Source organism: Pinus tabuliformis, chromosome 7, assembly GCF_031772625.1.
Source record: "Pinus tabuliformis cultivar Carrire ecotype Pingquan chromosome 7, CPIR1, whole genome shotgun sequence".
Classification (NCBI taxonomy): Eukaryota; Viridiplantae; Streptophyta; class Pinopsida; order Pinales; family Pinaceae; genus Pinus; species Pinus tabuliformis.
The window spans coordinates 1,680,151,534-1,680,174,469 of record NC_142293.1 but is presented as its reverse complement, the minus strand read 5'-3'; the positions used below and the strand labels follow the sequence as shown (position 1 = coordinate 1,680,174,469).

The window sequence follows — 22,936 nt, the reverse complement described above, 5'->3', positions numbered from 1 at the left end:
ACTAGGATTGCTATCGTCCTCAAGGCGAAGTGCTTGACATGATTCCTGTCTAGAACGGATAAGATTCTGGCCTTCCAGACTACGAAGTTTGAGGCTCCGTCCAGTCTGTCCTGGTCTCTTACTCCATTCACTGCCATCTCGTTGCTCCTCTACTTCCCTCCTGGAAGTTCTTGGTGTGACTCCCTCTGAGCCTCGATTTCCCTCCTGGAAACCCCAACGTCAACCTCTAGGGACAACGTCAGCCCTTTCTGGCCCAGTGTTTACCTAGCATCACTCTGCCTTGGCCTGCGTCAGCCTCTGGAGGCATTGCGTTAGCCCTCCGGCCCTCTGCATCACCCACGCTGGCCCTCTAAGGCACTGCGCAACTCCTGACTGCCTCTGTGTGAGCCCTGGCTGGCTCTGCGTGAACCCCTAGCTGGTTTTACATCCCTCACTCTCGGCTATTGCGCTGATCCTCCAGGTGCTATCTCTGCCTCTCTACTTCTATATTCACTGCCCCTCAACTGCAACTCTGATCACTCTCTCAACTTTCTCAGCAAACCCAACCCCAAAAAGTCGAAATCTTGATCAACTCAATGTGTTCTCAGAGTGACCCTCAAGCCTCTTCTTATACTTTTCTCGTTGACAAATCAACGGTCGAGATTAAGTCCCTAATCAATGGCTAATATTAGATCTGGCTTGATCTATGACTTTTGGACCATTCTAACATAGTTTTATATTAATTCACATTAATATTTTGTTCTTCCTAAGTTTAGACTTAGGGACTCCATTAAAAATATTAATTATTTTAATATCTCCCAAACTGTTTAGAATCTGCTTAAACCCTTTCTAGGTATTGGAGATCTCATGCGCCTTAGCCTCTACACCAATTTTCATGGCTAGATCACATCCGATGCTACCCCAAATCAACAAGCTTATTTTTTAATGTATACGTTTAATCCCCTAGACTACAATAGGTATGTAACATCTTTATGGCTAGATCACATCCGATGCTACCCCAAATCAACAAGCTTATTTTTTAATGTATACGTTTAATCCCCTAGACTACAATAGGTACGTAACATCTTTAGATGACTTTCTATACTAAGCACTTCATAGAGGTGACGGACCAACTCATTCTCCAAACCCCATACACATCTCATCATTGGGTGCATTCTTTTCATATCTCCCTAGGCCAATTTCAAGTGGACTCACATAAAATTTGAGCTAATAAAAACTCGCAGAGAGGATCCACAAATTTTGTCATCTTCATGGGGTGGAAACAAAGGAGCATTTCATATTCTACTACCCCATTTATTATGAGATTTGTGGGAGATTTCATTGTTTGTTTTAAGGGGATCCAGACACTATCTAGTTTCTTTCAACACTCAAACTATAGATATCTAGCCCATTACATGTTGGAGGCCCTTAGACTTCGTGCCCACATTCTCTAGTCTCATCTTAGACCATATCCTTCTCAATGTATTACTTTCTTCTTTACGATGCTCCTATCAACTAGGACACCAAGAGGCAAATTGATAGCAACATTGCCTCTAACCCCAAATCGGTGTGGACTTGAGAAACCATATCCCCTCTCTAGAGACCTCTGAGACATTCGCAAATTATATCCCTTATTAGCAGGAAAACGAGATAACCTAGACATCAAAGCAGGTTTACTTTTTGCAGAGAGCAACATTGTTAGGAGTGATAGATTCGGTGGACCATGATCTAGTCCTTGGATCCTTTCCATTTGAACATCTTCTCATTGTGGTCACCTGCACTTAGAGTCTAAGGGTTTTCCATGTTTTAGCATAGACCTCATGATTTATTTCTTGTTCTTGATATAGGAGACATTTTGATTCTTTCGCTTTGTATTGACATTATTGTACTCAACAATCCCATTGGCCAGACGAACAGGGTATGTCCGCCTAACCCTTGTTGGACCAAATGGGGATGGTTAAGGGTTTTCCATGTTTTAGCATAGAGCTCATGATTTATTTCTTGTTCTTTATATAGGAGACATTTTGATTCTTTCGCTTTGTATTGACATTACCGTACTCAACAATTCCATTGGCCTACTTTGTGATCATTTGTTAGACATTAATACAATTATCTAATCTTATTACTTTGTGATCATTTGTTAGACATTAATACAATTATCTAATCTTATTACTTTGTGATCATTTGTTAGACATTAATACAATTATCTAATATTATTTTATTTTTTTTCCAAAAACAAACTTATATTTCTATAGGTGAAAATATACACTGTGACAACTCAATGCGTCTGTTCAAAGAGATACAATGTTAGTTATACAAAAAAGACATAATCTGAAGGCGTTCCTTTCCTTGTCTTCCTTCCTGTCACATATAGACATAGACTGTCTTCTAAAAAACATGCTACTATCATTAAGGCTTATATAAAAAAGGCAATAAACCATCATTTTCCAGAACTTAAAATTGTATGACTATTCCATCCACAGCCTGGTCATTCAAGGACTCAATAATTTCCAACGCTCCAAGTCAAACTTGCAGTGCTTCCTTTGAAAGGCGATCTGCCTCAGTGTTGAGCTCTCTCATGATATGTTTGGTTTCCAACCATTCCAATTTGCCTCAGTGTTGAGCTGTCTCATGATATGTTTGGTTTCCAAAACATTCCAATTTGCGCGCCTCAACTCTAATTTTTTGAATGATATGGTAGAGGTGAAGAGTGACGATACCTACCTTGTCATGCATCCAATTAACTACAAGCTGTGAGTTTCCAAATATCTGCAGGTTTTAACTTCAAAGTAATTTACAACAAAATGTAATGCCCAAAGGGCTGAGAACTCAGCATTGTTGTTTGACCCCCTCCCAGGACAAAACTTATCTTAACTTATTTCTTTAATTAAATCAATAATTTTCATCCTCTATTTTCAAACATGCTGGAAGGTGTCCAACTAATTTTCTTTGAATCTGCATTTTCTATATTACAGAAGACGTCAACTTATAATAGTATATAAAATAATTTCACATGTCGGACAATACAAGTAAAATAATTGAAAGTCAAAGAACATCTTTTGGGCTACCTGAAGTTATAGCATGGTATATTTATTGCAAACCAATCTAAATATCCCAACTAATGTAACTTTTTGCTTTTGTTTGGACCAATAGATTTTGATACTTTATTTCTGCTAGAAGCTGTCCAATATTCTTTGAATCTGCATTTCTACATTACAGATGTTTTCCAGCTATAATAGTATATAAAATAATTTAATTTTCACCATGTAAGTGAAATTTGAAATCAATGAATCAAAGAATTTTAAGGTCTTTTACAAATTAGTTACTTATTGAAGGGTCAAGCCCATCACAACCGAGTTATTTAAAGAAGATCTGGAACAACTAGAATTATTCACATTATTGTACCTACATCATTGTAAAATGTTTCCTTCTCAAAATCCACATACTGCCTTTTTCTTTTTTGAAAAGGGTAAAGGCTTTCTTTTATCGGTGAGTTATAACTCCATTGCAGCATTATTGTGGTAAAGGGATACTTTAACATGGGGCCCTCAAACTTGACCAATTTATTCAGATAATCAGAACTCTCTCTTTCCGCTGGAGTTTGAACTTGCATCGTTATGGTGACAACACCCTATCTCAACAACTAGCCACAGAGGACAGACATCATATAATCAATTTGAGATGTAACATTTTATTTCAGAGCTCTAACAGTTTATATTCCCCAAGGATGATGAATGTCAGTAAACCAAACACTATAAATTTCATATTTCCCGTGCTATTTATTCATAGCTTAATATAGACACAGTAATCAAACCTGACAGTTCCTTGGACTAATTTTCACAAAAGGCTGGTTTATGGTGATGCAGTAGACTACCTGTGACAGGGTGTCTGTCATCACAAATCCATGGATCAATTACTTTGTGCGTGAATCTGAAGGAGATCATTCCATGTGAAGACCTTTTACAGTGCATGTGGGCCATAAAATATACAACAGATTTATTGAATAGAGGGTTTCCTATCATACTTTTCTCCAGTCAAGGTAAAGGAGAAAATCGATAGAAAGCAAACTAATTTAGAAGGGATGAAATCATCAATCATATATTACAATTCCATAAGCCTATAAAAACAAACAACACTTTCAACCCTGATTGAATATGTTTGAAATTTGAATCAACGTTTTAATGCCTCCGATTAAAGATCTTAATCTGCTTTATCTTCAGTCTCCTTGACAGTGTCAGCTTCTCCTGTCAAGACTTTAGCATAAGCTAATTGTAGCAGAAGCAAAGACATGATGACCCCATAAGATATTAGTTTTGGAGCACGGATGTATGTTCCCGACAGAAAAGCTACAGAAAGATTGAAAGGGCAACAATCAGTGCAGTGGTAGAAACTAACTCAAATGGTCCAAAATTGTATGTCAAAACATCTTAACAAATTATCAGAATTAATTTGGAAATTTACCTGAGCTTGAACTCCATGCAAAAGAAAGAAATACCAGGGAAAGACCTCCACATAATATTTGCTTGTAACTTCTAGTAAAGTCTTCGGGAGTGATTGAAGATGAGACCGATGCTTTCTGCAATGATTAAAAGGAATTTAGACTACTTGCTATCTTTCACAACCAAAACCAACTGAAAAGATAAAAACATTTATCAATAACAGTTTTAAATATTTAATTCCATCTCAAAATTTATCCACATGTTTTCCAAAGACTCTATAACCCCACACTGTTTGGGCAAATATGGTATTGAGATTTTGAACAACTCAGTCTATGCAAAGTAGGCACAGCGAGAACAGAAATTCAAATCATGTCAAACAAATAAAGTGATGATAGAATAGTATGAACCCTAGTATGACATGAATGAAGCTCTCTAACCCAGGGTTGTGAATTTTAAATCAAAATCCATGATTTAGTATGTATAGTATTTGATGTAGTTTTGATTAGATTTGTATTGTATTCATATTTTGTTGAGGGTTTGAACTCAAGTTTTAACAAAGTAGTTGATCACATTGCTCGTAAGTTCCTTGTTGACAATGCAAAGTGTAGAGCTACAGACATACGAATTCTTCCTTCAGCAGATGAATCCTGATAATAGACAGAAGGGAGCAACAAGAAAAGGAAAAATGTGTCATTAAGTAACTAAAGTCAATGAAGGACTGTCCGCTTCTCAAGTGAAACGATAATAGGTAGCAAGGTGAAAGTAGTAGTATGCACATTTGCAGAGGGCAAAGCTAATACTAAAGGCTTTCAAGTAAGGCAAGGATAAAAGCTACCCACAAAACTTTTGACAACAATGTGTTTATGATTAGACTCTAGAAATTTCTGTTATGCAAGTTCATAAATTTTACTTCTCACTAGAAGTTTCCCGGATCTAATCCCTGACAGCTTTCAGGGCTAGGGCTGATCTGAAGTATTCAATTACAGAAGCAAACGACAACACATACTTCATTTCACTTCAATCCAAATCACTACGCAGCTCAAGAGAAAAGATACCAAATGAGTGTACTTCAATGTCAACAAGCTACAGCCCTTGGGGCACATTTTTTCATGCATATAACAGATCTGAAATAACCATATCACAGTAGGATTGTCAGTAGTAAATCTGCCTCCTCATCTTCAAGATATATGTTAAAAACTTAAATGTCACTAGAAGTTTCCTGGATCTAATCCCCGACAGCTTTCAGGGCTAGGGCTGATCTGAAATATGCAATTACAGAAGCAAACAACAGCACATATGTGAAACGAATTTGAATGAGTCAACTATGATCACTGATTAGGTGATGGCATAGGTGAGGCAACTAATCCAACAACTAACACAAGTGAAAATGAGATTGACTACATGGAGAAAATATTTAGTGAACCAACCTTACCAACAGTACAAAGTCACCCAATTATGGCAAGGAAAATATTTGAACAATTAGACAAATAAAAGTGAATTCACAAAACATTCATACAGATTGGTGCAAAAACTAGGCAATACTTCAACTTTGAAATTTGGTTATGCTAGTTTGAATATCTTAAGTAATCTACAGATGAAAATTTCTGAAGTTATAAGTTTAGAAGTATTTTAGAAAACTTCTTGTTGCCTCCTAAAAATGCATAGTTCATTTTGTATATTCATCGACCTTTCTTCTCTCACCAACATAGCAGAAGATCCTTGGAGTTGAGTAGCAGTTTGATGGAGAGGCTCATTCCTAGGTCAACTCAGGACCACATTGGTGATTGATACAAGAAAGGAGTCCTAGAGCAAGAACAACCTATTTCAAGAGATGTCCATGCCATGGTTTATGGTGAAAGTATAGTCAGAGACAACTAGAAGTAGGAAACACCCTACACATGGGAGGTTCAAAATATGAAAGATGATAGGGAGAACAAATGCCTCAGCTTGGAATGGGGCTAGACTCTAGAGCATGACAAATGACAAGGAAAGAGGCTAGAAGAAGAACACCCTCATATGGTAGTGGAAACATTTGTTTGGTCAAAGTAGATCACTTGATGAGGAGCACTCAACTTCAAGTGAGCATTTTTGTTGCTTGATCATGAGTCCACTACTTGTAGGAGGGACACTGTGGGAAAGAAGCCATTCAAAGCATATTAAAGTGACTTCATGGGGCATTACACATTATTTGAGGCATATTCCACATATTTGGAGGCATGTTCAACTTTTGAGACATTCAGGCAAGGAAACTTTGTTTGAGGCATGTGCTACAGCTTCGGAGGAGAGTCCTTTGCATGGGAGAGTGACATGTGGCATCACTGACATGTTCCAAGCTCCTAAATAAAAAGTTAAAGCATAATCTAAAAAAGTAGAATGATGACATGTGGCCAGTGGACCTATGCAAAAGGTATAAAGGTTCTCATTTAATCTTTAGAAACTATAGGGTAATGAAAGACCAAATGTGAACTGAATTACATGCTAAAAGAGGAGCGTTGGGGTTCACGAGGGCTCTACAAGTGGTGTGCAGGCCCTAAATTGCATGAATAAATCCCTCGGGATGTATGCCCTGTTGACTGCTAGATTGCACTTAGCAATATTGGTGAAGACTCCATAGCCCATGACAAAGATTGTACATCAAAATTTTCAGAGTTCAGAACTCAATAGGGCCTTCCATCCCCTTTCTATCTCCTCTTTCATCATTCTCTCAGTCCTCAGATTCTACAACCCTGCGGGGATATTATATAAATGTCACTAGCATGATGACATAAAGCTATGTAACAGACTTAGGCTGCTTGAGACTCCATCAGCAAGTGAGCTCACCTTGGAATGTTTTTTCTACTCAGTTAATTATTCCCACTTTTTAGCGGCGAATAATTTTTTAGGTTTTTTCACTCACCGCATACCCCCAGAGCTGGGGTGATGACTTGAAGATCGCGCCTTAGGTCCATCTTAGTGTCTATGGTCAATGTATGTTACCATGCTAGGTCATCTTTGAAATTTCGCAGAATTTGACTAAGTCTAGATAGGAATTTTTAATAATTAAAAATTTCTTGCAGGACGAGATTTTTTAATTATTTTTATGTAAATGTAATAGTGTGATGCCAGAAAATGTTGAGGGGGTGTGAATAATCAAAATTAGACCTCTCAACCTCAACATTCTTATAAGACATACTTTGAGGGGTGAAAAATCACATATTGATCCTCAAAACCCACTTTTCCCAAGTCTAGTGGGTAAATTAGAAATAAATTGTCAAAAAAAGAATAAAGTGGAGAAAAAATACAAATTTCCACATGCCAGAATGAAGTGGAAATGAGTTGGAAAATGAACTCAAGTAAAACACAAGTCGAAAGACAAGTTGGAGAGTGATTGGGTACCCACATCAACAAAGAGTTATTGCACACATTGAGTTCGAATTGGTGGGCCAGATTTGAGGGACCGATTTCCTTATGTGTCAGCTTGATTTCCCTTGGAGGATCAATGCATGGTTAATGAAATATTAAGGGAATATTTGATGGAAAAAATTAAGGAGATTGTTCTCCATTCACACCAACTCCACATTACCTCATCTGCATTACTTACTTCAACCTCCACGTAGCATCAAATCGGCTCTACGCACAACCAGTTCACCCACATGCAGAGCAATCTTGATAGCATCAACGCACAACAGTTCTGTGTAAATTTTTCAAGTCTAATTGCAACAACTGGAAATTTATTCTTCTAATTGTAAATTAATTATGCAGCTTATTTTCTATGGCAAATAATGAATAAATCACAATGCAAATTTTCACCATAAAAATTACTACAGAAAATAAAATGTTGGAAACTGAGAAAATGCCAGCACATACATAAAAATGACAATTATTTTTGGACAATTGTCCCCAGAAAAACCTAATGTGGGAAAACTGGTGCAGCAACTGACGGTTTTATTATTATGCAGCAGTGAGAAATTCTGAGTACAACTGGATGCCCAAAACTGGCAATCCTCAACAAGATAAATTGACCACCAAAATTAGTGAGACAAATCTTGCCTCACTCGACACTGGTCTAGCTCCACAACTAGCACAAACAGGCCACACGCCTACGTCATCCTCCGCGTCACCTCTGCACAGGCCCTCATACACACTGCCTGGAAGTTGCTTTGATCAATCCATCCAACCCAACCTCCAACAACTGAATCGACTCTCACTCCAGCTAAATCAAACTTTGCCTCTGAGGTTGATTGCATAGTCCCTGCACAGTCTCATTAAGGAAACTCCACCCTCCTGTAGTTGACTCTTCGGAACTTGGAAAACTTCCTCTGGACTCACTATCTCTGCATCCCCTCTCTGGTTCGAACTTCTCTCTGTTGAATCACTGCAGTTGGGAAACTTGATCATTGCAAGGAACCCGAACTCAAGTGTGTTGCTCCAAGCCCATCGACCTCCTCTTATAATCTCCAGTTGGATGACCAACGACCATGATTAAAGCCTTTTCGATGGATGAGATCATTTTTGAGTTGATCCGTGTGAGTTTCTAGAGAAATCTCACCTTCCTCAATTAATTGTTGTCAATTAATCATTTTCCCTAAGTTAGAAAAATTTAATTACTGATTAATTAACTTAATTAAGGCATTTCTAGGTGGATTTTCTTGAAACTTTTTCTGGGTTATGGAGTCCTAGTGTTTCTTAGCCTCTCTGACAACTGTCGAGACTAGAACACCATCCGATGCTACAAAAACTAACACTCCCTCTTAGTGAGGAAGGTGTTCTCCAACTGCCTCCATAACATCCTCCATACACATTGCTGATGTCTAACAACTGTGACACTCTGCCATTGCCCACCAACTATTGTGCAACTCTGAAAATGCCACGTCTGTGTTGTTGTTGGCACTGCACTGTACAACTATACTGCTGCCAACTATGCCACTGCACTATAGTCTGCAACTAACTAACACTCCCTCTCAAGTTGATGTTGCTACTGCAACTACTGCAACTGAGATCCAAAATTTTGAATACTGAATCAACTATGTCCATTTGCTACAACTGTCTCTTGATTCTCTAACTGCTACTAGTCTTTGTGTTGTCCACTAAGTCTGTCTGCGTTGCAACTACAGTGCGCTCCTCAACATCTGACTACAACTAGCACTGCAACTGTACCTCAAGAACTGATTGCAACAAGCTGACACTGATCCAACCTGCTACTGAATACTATAGGCCCCTGTAGCAAGGGTAATGATCCATGACAAGAGTATACTGAACTGTTGTTGCTCTCCTATGGACCCTGCCCAACTCTGGAATTTAGAACTCAATATCTCCCCACCTCTCCTGGAGGTATAACTGCATACAGTGCGAGTTGGTCCTCTAATCTGGAAGACAACTAATCTATCTCTGCCGAAGTTGTTGCTTGCTTCTGCTTCTCCTTCTTATCCTTCCTCCTTTGAGGACACTAAAAACTGTAGTGACCGAACTCACCACACCTGAAGCATTTGACCTTTGACATGTCCTTCTTCTTCTCACCTCCCTGTGAGCCTTGTCCTTGAGACTGAGACATTTCTTTGCCTTTCCCTTCGATGCAAGGGCTACATGCTCCTCCTCCTTCACAGTCTTCAAACCTCTGCTACTGTCATTGAGACGACTCTTGACCATAGCAAGTCGCATCTCTTCCTGCATGAAATTTGACCACAATCGATCCCATCCAAGTAGTTGATCTCATCTAGTAATGCCTTGGATGAAAGTAGTCCACTCCTCGGTGAAACTGTTGATAGCCACATGTATAAGTTCAACTTCTTGTGGTGTCTCTCCTATGGAAGACAACTCATTCCGAATATCCTAAATCCTGGTAAGGTATGGATTAACTCCCTCCCCCTTTTGTATCCTGGTGGTTCTCAGCATCTCCTTTAGGAACAACTTCCGATTCTTGGAAGGATTCTGATATAGTGCTGCTAGTTCATCACAAATTTCTTTGGCTATATTCTTGGCCGCTAGATGTAAGACAATATGATATTACACTCTCATGCAACTGGAAATGCGACCCCCTATCCAGTAATTCGCACTGCCTGGCTAGGCACTACGCAACCCTTGAAGAAATTGTACTGCTGCTCCCTCTCAGCTACGAATTTCTCCTTCTCTGTCTCTGAGCTTCCTGTCTGTCAACTATGCTCTGATACCGTGTGAAATTTTCAAGTCTAATTGCAACAACTGAAAATTTATTCTTCTAACTATAAATTAATTATGCAATTTATTTGCTATGACAAATAACGAATAAATCACACTGCAATTTTTCACTATAAAACTAACAATGGAAAATAAAATTTTGGAAACCGAGAAAATGCTAGCGCACACACATAAAAATGACAATTATTTTTGGACAATATTCCCCAGAAAAACCTAATGTGGGAAAATCAGTGCAACAACTGAGGGTTTTATTATTATGAAACAGTGAATTTTTTTTAATACAATTAGATGCCCAAAACTAGCAATCCTCTACAAGATAAACTGACCACCAAAATTAGTGAGACAAATTTTGCCTCACCTGACATTGATCCATCTCCACAACCGGCACAAACATGCCACACGAAGGCCCCTGCATCACCTTTGTGCATACCCTCACATGCACTGCCTGGAAGATGCTCTGATCAAGCCTTCCAACCCAACTCAACCTCTGAGAATGATTCGCTAGCCCCTCTGGAAATTCTCCCAGCCTCCATCATCTGAATCGACCCTCACTCTACCTAAATTGAACTCTGCCTCTGAAGCTGCCTGCACAGTCCTTACATAGTCTCACTGAGGAAACTCAACCCTCCTGTAGTTGACTCTTCGGAACTAGAAAACTTCCTCCGAACTCACTGACTCTACGTCCCCTCTCTAGCTCGAACTTCTCTATGTTGAATCACTGCAGATGGGAAACTCGATCACTACAAGGAACTTGACCTCAAGCGTGTTGCTCCAACCTCATCGACCTCCTCTTATAATCTCCGGTTGGATGACCAACGACCACGATTAAATCCTTTCCGATGGCTGAGATCATTTCTGAGTTGATTTGTGTGAGTTTCGAGAGAAATCTCACCGTCCTCAATTAATTGTTGTTAATTAATCATTTTCCGTAAGTTAGACTAAGGAAAATTTAATTACTGATAATTAACTTAATTAAGGCATTTCCATGTGGATTTTCTTGAAACTTTTTTGGATTATGGAGTCCTAGTGTTTCTTAGCCTCTCTAACAACTATCGAGACTAGAACACCATCCGATGCTACAAAAACTAACATTATGGACTCGGTTTGGGGAGGGGTCACTCCATGGTCTTGGTTTGAGGATTCCATGGGAGTTGGTTGTTAGTTTCTGTAGCATTGGATGTGTTCTAGCCACGAAATTTCGTGGAAAGGCTATAATACATGAGACCTCCAAAACCCAGAAATCGTTTCTGGAAATTCCTCCTAGAAATGACTTAATTAGATTATTAACCTAATTTTTTAATGTTTTCTAAGTCTAAACTTAGGAAAACTGGTTAATTAATCAGAATTAATTAAGTCAACGTGAGAATAGTCTAGAAACTCACACAGATCAACTTCAAGATGATCCTAGCCCTTGATTAAGTTTTAATCTTGGCCATTGGCGCTCCAACAGAGGATTATAAGAAGAAGTCGATGGGCACTTAGAGAAGGCACTAGAGTCACTTGGAGAATTCGATTTTCCAGAGTAGCAACAATCAGTTGCCAGAGAATTCGAGCTTCAGTGAGGCAATGGAGATAATGAGGGGCAAGGACAGAGATTCAGAGGAAGTTTTCCAGATCCGAAGAGGTAGCAACAAGTGACGGAAGTGATCCACGTAGAAGTAGTGCAAAGACTGCACAGAAGCTGATGCAGAGCAATTCGATTTAGCTGAGGAGGAGGTTGATTCAGTTTCCAGAGGCTGGGAAAGTCTTCTAGAGTGCTGAAGAGTCACTTCCAGCAGTAGAGGCAGGCTTTACGGCTTGCTCAGAGGCAAATTCGAGCTACTCATGTGAGAGGTGGCGTAGAGGACTTACGTTGGGGTTTGGAAGACTAGTTTTTCTGTAGAATCCAGTGTTGGGATTGCTTGTGGGATGAGAGAATTTTCTCTCTAATTATTTCTGTCAGATACTTGCTGATTGGATTGCCAGTTGGGCATCCATAGATTGTACTCAAATTTCACTGCTGCTGAATAATAAAAACCCTCACTGCTGCACCAGTTTTTCCAAGTTGGGGTTTTTCCGAGGACATTTGTCCAAAACTAACGGTGTCATTTTTATTGTGTGTGTGCTAGTATTTTCTCGGTTCCAACGCTATTTGTTTTCCGCAATTTTATTTGTGAAGATTGCAGTGTGTTTATTTCGATGTTGCCGTAGCAATAAACTAAATAATTAATTTATCAATTGGAAGAAATAATACTAGTTGTTGCAATAGGATTCCAGTTTTGGAATCTTCACATTAGATCCCTTTCCACCTACCATTCTCCACACATGGCACAGCAAGAAGGGAAATCAAATTTTGCACATGGAGAAGAAGGAAAAGTGTTGCCGCATATAACTCTCCACACTTGGAATTCGACTTGCTAGCATTGGGATTGTCATTGCTACACTTGTCATATGGCATTCTCATTGGGATTTTCTCCCATATTTGTATAAATTCACCATGAGAGCTCTCATTTTCCCATGCTTGGAAGCTTGTGCTTATTGTCACTATGCTGGAATTGCTATTGAGCTAATAATAAAGTCTTTGGGGGATACTTCTTGGTGTTGTGGTGCTATTACTTGTGGATGAGGTATTGGTGTTGTGGTGCTATTGCTTGTGGATGAGGTATACTTGTTTCATTTGATGTTATTCATTTATATGATTATCTTCCATTGAGTTTACATTGCTATCTAGTTGATTTTGTGCATTTGCCTAAGGGCATTATTGTCTAGGGAGGGGAGATCTGTGGCTATCTACAATCTCCTTTGGGCTTGGTATATTTTGTGCTCTTGTTGTAGCTTGTTATTCTCGGTTGAATAACAAACTCAACTTGGCCTCTATATGCCAAGACTCTTTTGCACTAACAATTGGTTTGCAAGCATTTGTGTGTTCAAACGACAGTTTACCAAGTTCCTTTGGCATTTGGGGAAGTCTTCAGTTGTATCATCCAATTCCAAAGATCTCAAGAAGCCCACAAACCACTCAAACAAGGAATTCTCCAAGGATATCAAGAGGCTTATTGAAAAGGGGGTTTCATGAGCCCTATGTTTCTTTTCCATCTCTAAAAATTAAATACTTTCCTTTCCTATTTGCACAAGTATTGATTTTATCTAGCATTCGAGGCTAAGTTGTTGGGTTTAAATCCCAACTCTCACTCATTAAATCAGCTCTTTCAAGCTGATTTTAGTGAGGAAATTTGTAATACAAGTGTACTTTATAGTTGCACTGGATTTCTAACCTCTTTCCATCTCATGCATGTGATTTCTTCTCACATATTTCAGCTCTCTATATCTCTTGTACACTAACTTGTTCTATCTATTGTGCATAGGGATTGGAGGTGAGTTCGATTGGAAAAGGATTAGAGGCAATTCAAGTTTGGGAAGAAGATTCAAAGTGCATTGCCTTGGAGTCACCTCACCTTTCAACCTTCAATAACCTCATCTCATCTCTCATCGCTTCTTCTTCTAGAACCTCATTTTCTTGAGGGATTATAACCTTCTTGTATCTCACTATTCACTCAAGGCTTTCAAGCCTTTTCTTTTGTAACAAATTTATCAAAGTAGATTTGTAATCATTTATTTGTAACTTATTGGGAGAGAGTGATTTGGCTTTCAAGCTCATGTTGTAACTCTTCCCAAGTTTAAACTCTCATTCCTATAAGAGAGGCATCACATCACTAACAACTAATAAAAATAACATTTTTTTGGGAGCTTGGGGAATCCTCCCCTTGGAATCCTTCTCCTTCTCTCTTTTGAGAGAAGGTCCCTCTTTGTATAGTGTTTTGATTTGATCTCTAATTTTCCCTTTAAGTTAGTTTGCAAATTGCTCACATTCTCATATGCTCATTTAATTTCATGCTAAGTTTTCCTCTCTATCTTATTTAGTTGTTACTACTTGTTAATATTTCTTATTGTTGCATGTTAATCTCTCTCAAATTTCATTTCTCATTACATTACATGCTAGTGTAGTTTTTGTTGAAGTTTCTAAGTTTACTTAATTTGGAAACCCTTCATGTACTTTTTCTGATTTATTCCTACCTACTTGTTATTTTTCTTTAACAAGTTATTTACAAAGTAAACACTGAAAATAAACACCAGTGCATGCTCAACATATTACAGATCAACAGCTAAAAGAAACAACAACAAACACACCACATGACACCATTATTTTTGGACCAATGTCCCTGGAAAAACCCAATGCGGGAAAACCAGTGCAGCTATCTGAGGGTTTTCTTATTAAGCAATATCAGAGTACAATCTAGGTGCCGAAACTGGCCTACCCAACAGAGAATTTACTTAGCAGCTATACCTCAGTTTGTGAGAAATCTCCTAGCTGAAACCCCGAAAAATCCTTCCGGCAACTCCTCAGCACAAAACTGCTCTACAACCCCAACTTCTGCCCAAACTGGACTGCGTCAGCCCCTCTCTGTCTCACACTGGCCCTGCGTTAGCCTTTCTTGGCCTGCATCAACCCCAGGAGGCCCTGCGTCAGCTCTGGGAGCCTCTGCGTCAGCTGCACTGGCCCCTCTGGTGCTCTGCACAGCACTTGGCTGCCTCTACGTGGCCCTGCGTGAGCCCTTCTTGGCTCTGCGTCACCCTCCTTGGCTGCTGCGCTGCTCTCCCGACACAATCTCTGCCTTCTATGTTTCTTTGTACTCAATGCCCCTCAGTTACTCTATCGATCACTGATTCTATCTCTCTTAGCAAACCCCGCTCTAGAGAATAGAATGATTGGTCATCTGGTGTGCTCTGCAAGTGACCCTCAAGACTCCTCTTATACTTTTCTTGTTGACATCTCAACGGCTGAGATTAAGTCCCTAATCAACGGCTAAGATTAGATCTGGCTTGATTCATGTATTCTGGACCATTCTAACACAGATTCATATTAATACACATTAATATTTTATTTTCCCTAAGTTTAGACTTAGGAACTCCATTAAAAATATTAATTATTTTAATATTTCCTAATCTGTTTAGAATCTGCCCAAACCCTTTTTGGGTATTGGAGATCTCATGTGCCCCAACCTCTCCACCAAATTTCGTGGTTAGAGCACATCCGATGCTACCCCAAATCAACAGTTTTCATTTACATTGTAACATTTACTAATTTCAAGTTTCATGTTTGTTGCCTTATGATCATTTGATTTAACTTATTTGCAACTTGTCTCATTTGGAAATTTCTCTTGAGAAAATCTTTACATTTAGAGCAATTTGCAAAGTTCCATCTAGTTTGTCGGCAACAAATCTAGTGATATAATTTTCATTTAGATTTACTTACTTGTCTCATTTTTAGTTCATTTTGGAATTTGTTGCTTCACATTATATCATTCACAATTTGCAATTTGTCATTTTGTTTTTTCTAAAATTTACCTCCAATTTAAGTTGGTTGTATAGAAACTAGGACCCCTTCCTGGATTTTCTTTTCCCAAGTCCAGGAGAAGTCAACATGTGACCATGCAGTTAGGGTATGGTTGAGTCCTGTGTCTGAACGGTGGCACGTGGTGATCCGGATTTAAACAGGAACGCAACAAATTACGGAGATAACCATATACACAAAGATGCAGCGGAAATAATACTTCATTTCATTAATGGAAGATACTGAAATATGCTTACAAACAGAAATTGAAATAAACCAGCTAGGGCGATGGTAGCTTATCTCTGAGAAGAGATGTGGCGGCTACATGCCTCTGAACTGTTCTAAAAACTGTGTTACAATGAGGCTCGAAGGCCTATTTATTGTTGAGAAACAATGGAAAACCCTTCACATCCCAAAACCTAACCCTAGAAGATGAAACGCCAAATTGTGGGCCCTGTTTGGGTAAATTGGTACATCAATTTCCCGGGGTCGTAACTTTGGCATACGATCTCCGTTTGACGCGTACGATAGCTCGTTAGAAAGATCTATCCGAGTACTACCACTTTGGGAGGCAACATGGGTCCCATGTTCCCCAGATTTCCCAAAAACGTCGTTTAGGGCCTCAAAACGGCTCTGGAAGTTCAGGACCCGAAAAACTGCTAAAAATAGTAAACTGCTACAATTTAGGAAATTGAAAAAGCTGAAAGAGACAGTTGTGGGGCTCCAAATGGGATAGGTGGGTGGCCACCAACATCCACCTGGATCATTCCTCCCCCCTTAGGAAGCAATGGTCCCCATTGCGTTGAGTTCCTCCCTGAGATGAGGAAGCTTCTGCTGAGCTGGGTCTCTGGTGAGTTGTTCTGCAATCTCTGATGTGTCCAGAAATGGTGGGAAGCATGGTTGACGACGGTCCACATTGAACACTCGGTGCAAGCCAAGGAATGGAGGAATGTTGTGCTTCGAAGCATTGCTGACCGTAGCCTTGGTACTGGTGTAAGGACAATGTCAGAGTGGTCTGAGTTTCTAATGGGTCCTGGTAAGGCGTTCTCTCTGCAGATGTAACCAAAATTTGTCGCCCACTTGAAACTTGTGTGGTACCCCTGTGGGCGAGGAGAAGTTGTTCTTGTGATCGGTCATGACCGTATCCCTTTGCTGCTGCTGCTGCGTGGAGGAACCCTTTGCAAGGATCATGGATGTAGCAACGATCTTCCCCTTACTTTGGGAGTGAACCAGACAGATGAATTTCCTAGTCTAGGAGATGAGCTTTTTGCCTTTCTTAGTAGTGATCAAAGAGGTGGCAGTAGGTGGGGCTACCTCTGGTATCCTGTATAATGAATTATTCAAAGAAATAATGACAGCACGAAGCCTTGACTCATACACAGCATGTCGCCTCCACAAGTATGGTTGGCCTAATATCACAAACATCCAGAGGTGTAACATCACACAATACCTCGTCTGTGAAGGGCTTGATGCTGTAGGGAAGGCGGCACTGCTGGCGAACTTTGAGATCTCGTCCTTCATGAAGTCACCTGATACTGTACGACTGTGGGTGTGGTGTAGTCGGTAGGCCCAACCCATAGTTTTTAAAACCGCTCACAAAAACCGGTTACCGGTCCAACCGGCCGGTTAGCTGGCCTGCCGGTCGGAACCGGCCTAAAAACCCGGTTAACCCTGCCTTGTGACCGAAATTTAGCCCTAACCGGTCAAAACCGGCCGGTTTAGGACGGAACCGGCCGGTTTGTAGCAAACCGGCCGGTTCCGTCCTAAACCGGCCGGTTTATGGCAAGCCCACCGTAACTTATGAAAAAGCGCAGGCAGTTTGTGGTTTAGGGGTTTTGGGGGGGAGGGAAAGGTATTTTCCCTCCAAAAAGGCCCTCTCCAAGCTATAAGAGACCCCTCTCACTCTCATTTGTCTCACACAACTGATTTGGAGTGTTTGTGAGTGTTTGTGAGTTTGTTTGTGAGCTTGGAGAGTGTGGAGTTTATGCTGAAGTAGTCATCTTGGAGTTGGAGTTGGAGCTATTTTGGAGAAAGTGTGTAGCTGTCAGTGGAGTTGCCATCTTCAAGAGGAGGCTAAGGGAGCTAGTTTGCATTTCCAGGTAAGGATTTGCACTTGATAATTCCTCATTTGAGTCTGCTGTCCATGAATTTTTTTTTTGTGTTATAAACTTCTCACTTCTATGATCTACCATCCAGGGAGTCATCATGCCTCCAAAAGCCGAAGATACTGCATGGGCTCATTGTGATATGATTGATGGCAAAATGATCTGCAAATATTGCCAAAAATCCATTCAAGGAGGGGGTATTAACAGGTTCAAGCAACACTTGGCTAGGATAGGAGGCCATGTAAAGCCATGTGGAGCACCAAATGAAATAATAGGGCATATTAGGGCAAAATACCTTCAGAAGTTTGAGACTCAAGTCACTGAACCAATAGAGAAGTTTGTGGCTACACAGTTTGGGAGTCGAGACTCAACCAACTGAGTTTGATCATGATGACTGAGACTCATGAGAAGTTTCAACTTCAAGTGATAATGTTGATCACTATTATAGTATTACTATTATCATATATGTAGAGTCTAGAGTCTAGATTGAAGTCTTGTAGTAGGCCACTGGCCCCATAGTTTGTAGGCTTTATTTTTGCACTCTAGTGGCCATTTAGAGCCTCATTGCTTATGTATTTTGTCGATGATATTTATTGCACTCGGTGCCATTTTGATATATTCACCTTTAAGGCTTTACATGGTATATCAATGAGCAATCTTTGCATATTTTGTCTCTATTGGCTTGGAATCATGGTTTTAAATCTTAAAAATAGTTTTTTTCATTAAAAAATAATTATTTAATGTATTTTTCTAAAACCGGTTCGTTTAGACCAAACCAGTCCCGGTTAGACCGGTTCCGGTCGGTAAACCGGTTCATTAGGTGGACCGGTCCGGTCACCGGTTCCGGTTTTAAAAACACTGGCCCAACCGCTTCACGACCTCTGCTGAAACGAGGTTCTTTTGGCTGCCACTGTTGACAATGAATTGTAGCGGCGAACCCTTCACCCACATCTGTGAGTGGAAAAGACGCTCCCCTTCCTCTGGATTTTCGGGCTCATCTTTCTGGATCTTGGCGGTGGCAACAGTGGCGCTAGGATTCGCATCAATGATCTGCTTCCCTTTGCCATTCCCCTTGTCGGGTTCTGGCTCAGGGTCGAAACATGCATCTAATTCGGAATCCTTCAACTCAGCCACCAGCGACTGCTTGGTCCGACACTCACTTGTGTTATGAGTGGGACTCTTGTGGAACTCACACCACTTCCCTGTGTCCTTCTTCGGCTTCATGGTGTTGTTCTTTTCTTGTGGCTTCGACGAGTTGTCTTGGGTCACCCTGCCTTGGCTTTGTCCTTTGGGCTTTGGATTTGCAGATCCAAATTCTCGCTTCTTCTGTTTGAACTTTTGCTCGATTTTGACAACGTATCGGTACGCCGTGCCGAGCGAGGAGATGTTCAAGAACACCATCTCTTCCTGGATGTATCTATGCAGGCAGCCACGGTATTTGAGTACCAGATGCAGCTCAGAATCTTTGATACCCAACTGTGTGCGAAGGGTATGAAAAATGTTTGTGAACTCCGGCACATCTTGGTCTCGTCCCTGCCGTAGTGTGGTCCATTTGATGTATTTGTCCTCGTAGCTTTTGACAGGGTAGTACTGCTCCTTGATGGCATCCCGGAAGTCATTCCAAGTGGGTGCGGCTGAAAATAGTGAGCATGTACTTTCATCCTTTTGCTCGCAGTAGGTTTCCCACCAGTCCTTGACGTGGGGGGCTGCTTTGAGAAGAGCGAAAATAATCTTTTCCCGATTTGAAAATTCATGAACAGAAAAATACCCATCTAGCAGATTTAACCATTTATCTACGACATTTGCGTCTATTTGACCCTCGAAGATGGGGATTTCAAAATTAGCTTGTACCTTAAACGGTGTGGCATTTCTAGAGTAGCTGTTGGAAGCCGATGCGTCGCCTCTAGGTAGCCGCTGAAGGATCTGCGCAACGTTGTCCATCATCGCGTTCCTTTGTCGCTCGAGGGCTTCTTCGAGCAAGATTTTGATAGGATCCCCTGCTCCCTCGTCTTTCTTCTCATCCGCCATGGGAGGCCGTCGGGATTTGCGACGCTGGTCTTGCAAAGGTTCGACCAGTTCAAGCCCTAACTCCTTATATCCCGACCTCGTTGGGGACATGCAAAGAAAAACAGAGAAAAAGCAGACCGCTCTGATATCACTGATCCGGATTTAAACAGGAACGCAACAAATTACAGAGATAACCATATACACAAAGATGCAGCGGAAATAATACTTCATTTCATTAATGGAAGATACTGAAATATGCTTACAAACAGAAATGGAAATAAACCAGCTAGGGCGATGGTAGCTTATCTCTGAGAAGAGATGTGGCGGCTACATGCCTCTGAACTGTTCTAAAAACTGTGTTACAATGAGGCTCGAAGGCCTATTTATTGTTGAGAAACAATGGAAAACCCTTCACATCCCAAAACCTAACCCTAGAAGATGAAACGCCAAATTGTGGGCCCCGTTTGGGTAAATTGGTACATCAATTTCCCGAGGTCGTAACTTTGGCATACGATCTCCGTTTGATGCGTACGATAGCTCGTTAGAAATATCTATCCGAGTACTACCACTTTGGGAGGCAACATGGGTCCCATGTTGCCCCAGATTTCCCAAAAAACATCGTTTAGGGCCTCAAAACGGCTCTGGAAGTTCAGGACCCGAAAAACTGCTAAAAATAGTAAACTGCTACAATTTAGGAAATTGAAAACGCTGAAAGAGACAGTTGTGGGGCTTCAAATGGGATAGGTGGGTGGCCACCAACATCCACCTGGATCTCGTGGATAGACTTGAGGGACTAGGTGGATCTTTGGTAATGAAACTAGGCTTCTCCACTTGAGGCCCCAAGTTATTATCCCTATCCTTATAAGGGCAAAAACTTAGAGAGGAAGTTCTCACCTTAGAATAGGTTAGAGTAGATCTAATAAAATTAACCAAGAGCACTTTCTACATCACATAAATTTACTTTACTCACAATACAATTCTCACTTTCTACATCACATCATTTTAATTTACTTGCAATTCAATTCTCATGCTTATGATACCTTGAGTTTATTAAGTTTTACATCATTTACTTGTCAAGTAGCATTTCATTTTCTTGTAAGTATCGTGGATTTAACTTTGCAAGTATTTACATTTCTTGTACTTGGATACATTCATATTTGAAGTTCACTTTGCTTATCTTGAAATACTTGGAGTTTGTTTAAATTATCTTGAGTATCTTTCATTGGTGCAACTTTCTTTCAAGTTATCTCATGTGAATGAATTTCTTACTTTCCAAGTGCAATTACATCTTACTTGCTATCTTTACATTTCAAGTGTAACTTTCATCTTCACTTGCTTTTACTTTACAAGTAATCTATTTCTTTGCAAGTTTTACTTATTGAGCATTGGTCTATTTATTTCAAGTCTCGCAAGGGATATATCTTGTTGATATCATTGTTTATCTATATGCTGACAGTCATATCCTTTACTTGTTAACGTACTTGCATGTTTAATTTGATTGTTGATGTGTCTCTTGATTAACTAATCCTTTCATCTCGTAGAACTTATTTAGCACCACTAACCAAGCCTCAGATTTCCTTTAGGGTCTACCCCCCTCGGCTTCATCTAGGGGAGAGCCTAGACAGAGGAGTTGGGAATTGGGTGACAGCCCCAACTCTTAGCTTGCCCCCAAAGCCACACCAAGTAGAGTTAGAGACTTTCTCCACGCTAACCTTAGGTGTGGAATTAGGCGGCAACATGCCCTAGGTGGAAAGACATGATTTGTGGATTAAAAAAATATTTTCCTCTCTTAAAGGGGCCAAGCCCTAATTTGACAGAACAAAAACCTATAAACGGAGCAGGGTTTCATTTGCTAAAGACATGGTTGGAGTTGTCGGAAATCCCCTCAATGCTTGGTTAAAGATGTTTTGGGAGGAAGAAGCTAAGGGGCATTTAAAAGTGAGGCTCTTTTTTCTGTTTTGTTGAGTTGATTTGATGACTGGAAATTCCTAGTAAATATCTGCTGAACTAATCTTTGTGGAGGGCAGTTTTGGTTCCAATAAGAGAGCAATAGGGTTGACGTGAAACACTCCCTTCATCTCACTGTAATCATTATATTTATTGAAGGATATTCACTGATGCAACGTCTCAGTTAGGACTCTTCACTCTATTTTGAGGGCTACCCTAACTAGGGTTTTGAAGTTGTGTGGAATGTTTAGGCCCTCTTGATTTTTGCATGAGATCACACTTGAAGGATGATGTATTGTTGGCTGTTCATTCTATAAATAAGGCTTCCTACTCCCTTCTACTTCATTTATGATTTCGTACGTAGCTGTCCTTTAATTATTCATGGTTGCATATTATTACGTGACTGATTTTTTTATTTGTTGTGAGAAGCATCTTTGCATATTGAAGTAAGTCCATGTCATTGGTTAGAGCATGTTTGTAACAGCCTAGCTACACCTTCTTCCGTACAAGTTTGAACCCTCTTGATTGTCAATCCTAGTCCATCACCCATTGGATAGGCAATGTTCTTGGCAAACCACCATCCTGTTAATTCTAAGAATATAATAAATATCTTTTTCTAAGCTTTCCCCCTTTGTGCAAGGGGACAGTTGGCCTAAAATGAAAGAAAGAGTTGTTGTGGTGACAGTGGACAACCTTCCTAACTGCCTCTAGGGTTGCAGCCAGTTTCAGAACCTTGAATAACTTTGGGTGCAGGTCTTGGAGGTAATACTTCTTAAATTCAACAAAAGATATATATTAATATAAAAAAGTGGTGATACCACTTTTTAAGAAATGACTAAATATTAACTATATAAAACTTAAGGTGCCGATATTGTATCACTACTTTTTAATAAAATGATTAAATATTAACCATTAAAAGATGGTAACACCAGTAT

At 40.1% G+C, this 22,936-nt stretch overlaps 1 protein-coding gene across 2 annotated transcripts in view; it reads right to left on the bottom strand.

Moving 5' to 3' along the window:
• Positions 1 to 3,720: 3,720 nt before the first annotated feature.
• Positions 3,721 to 22,936, bottom strand: part of LOC149254914 (uncharacterized) — a 218,814-nt gene continuing 199,598 nt past the window's right edge. For both annotated transcript variants that reach the window (XM_089460276.1, XM_089460275.1), the window contains exons 5-6: positions 4,441 to 4,555; positions 3,721 to 4,325 (exon numbers count right to left, since the gene is read on the bottom strand). In XM_089460276.1, the coding sequence (XP_089316402.1) occupies positions 4,180 to 4,325; positions 4,441 to 4,555 (261 nt within the window). In that variant the 3' untranslated portion in view covers positions 3,721 to 4,179. The remainder of the gene's footprint in view (positions 4,326 to 4,440; positions 4,556 to 22,936) is intronic.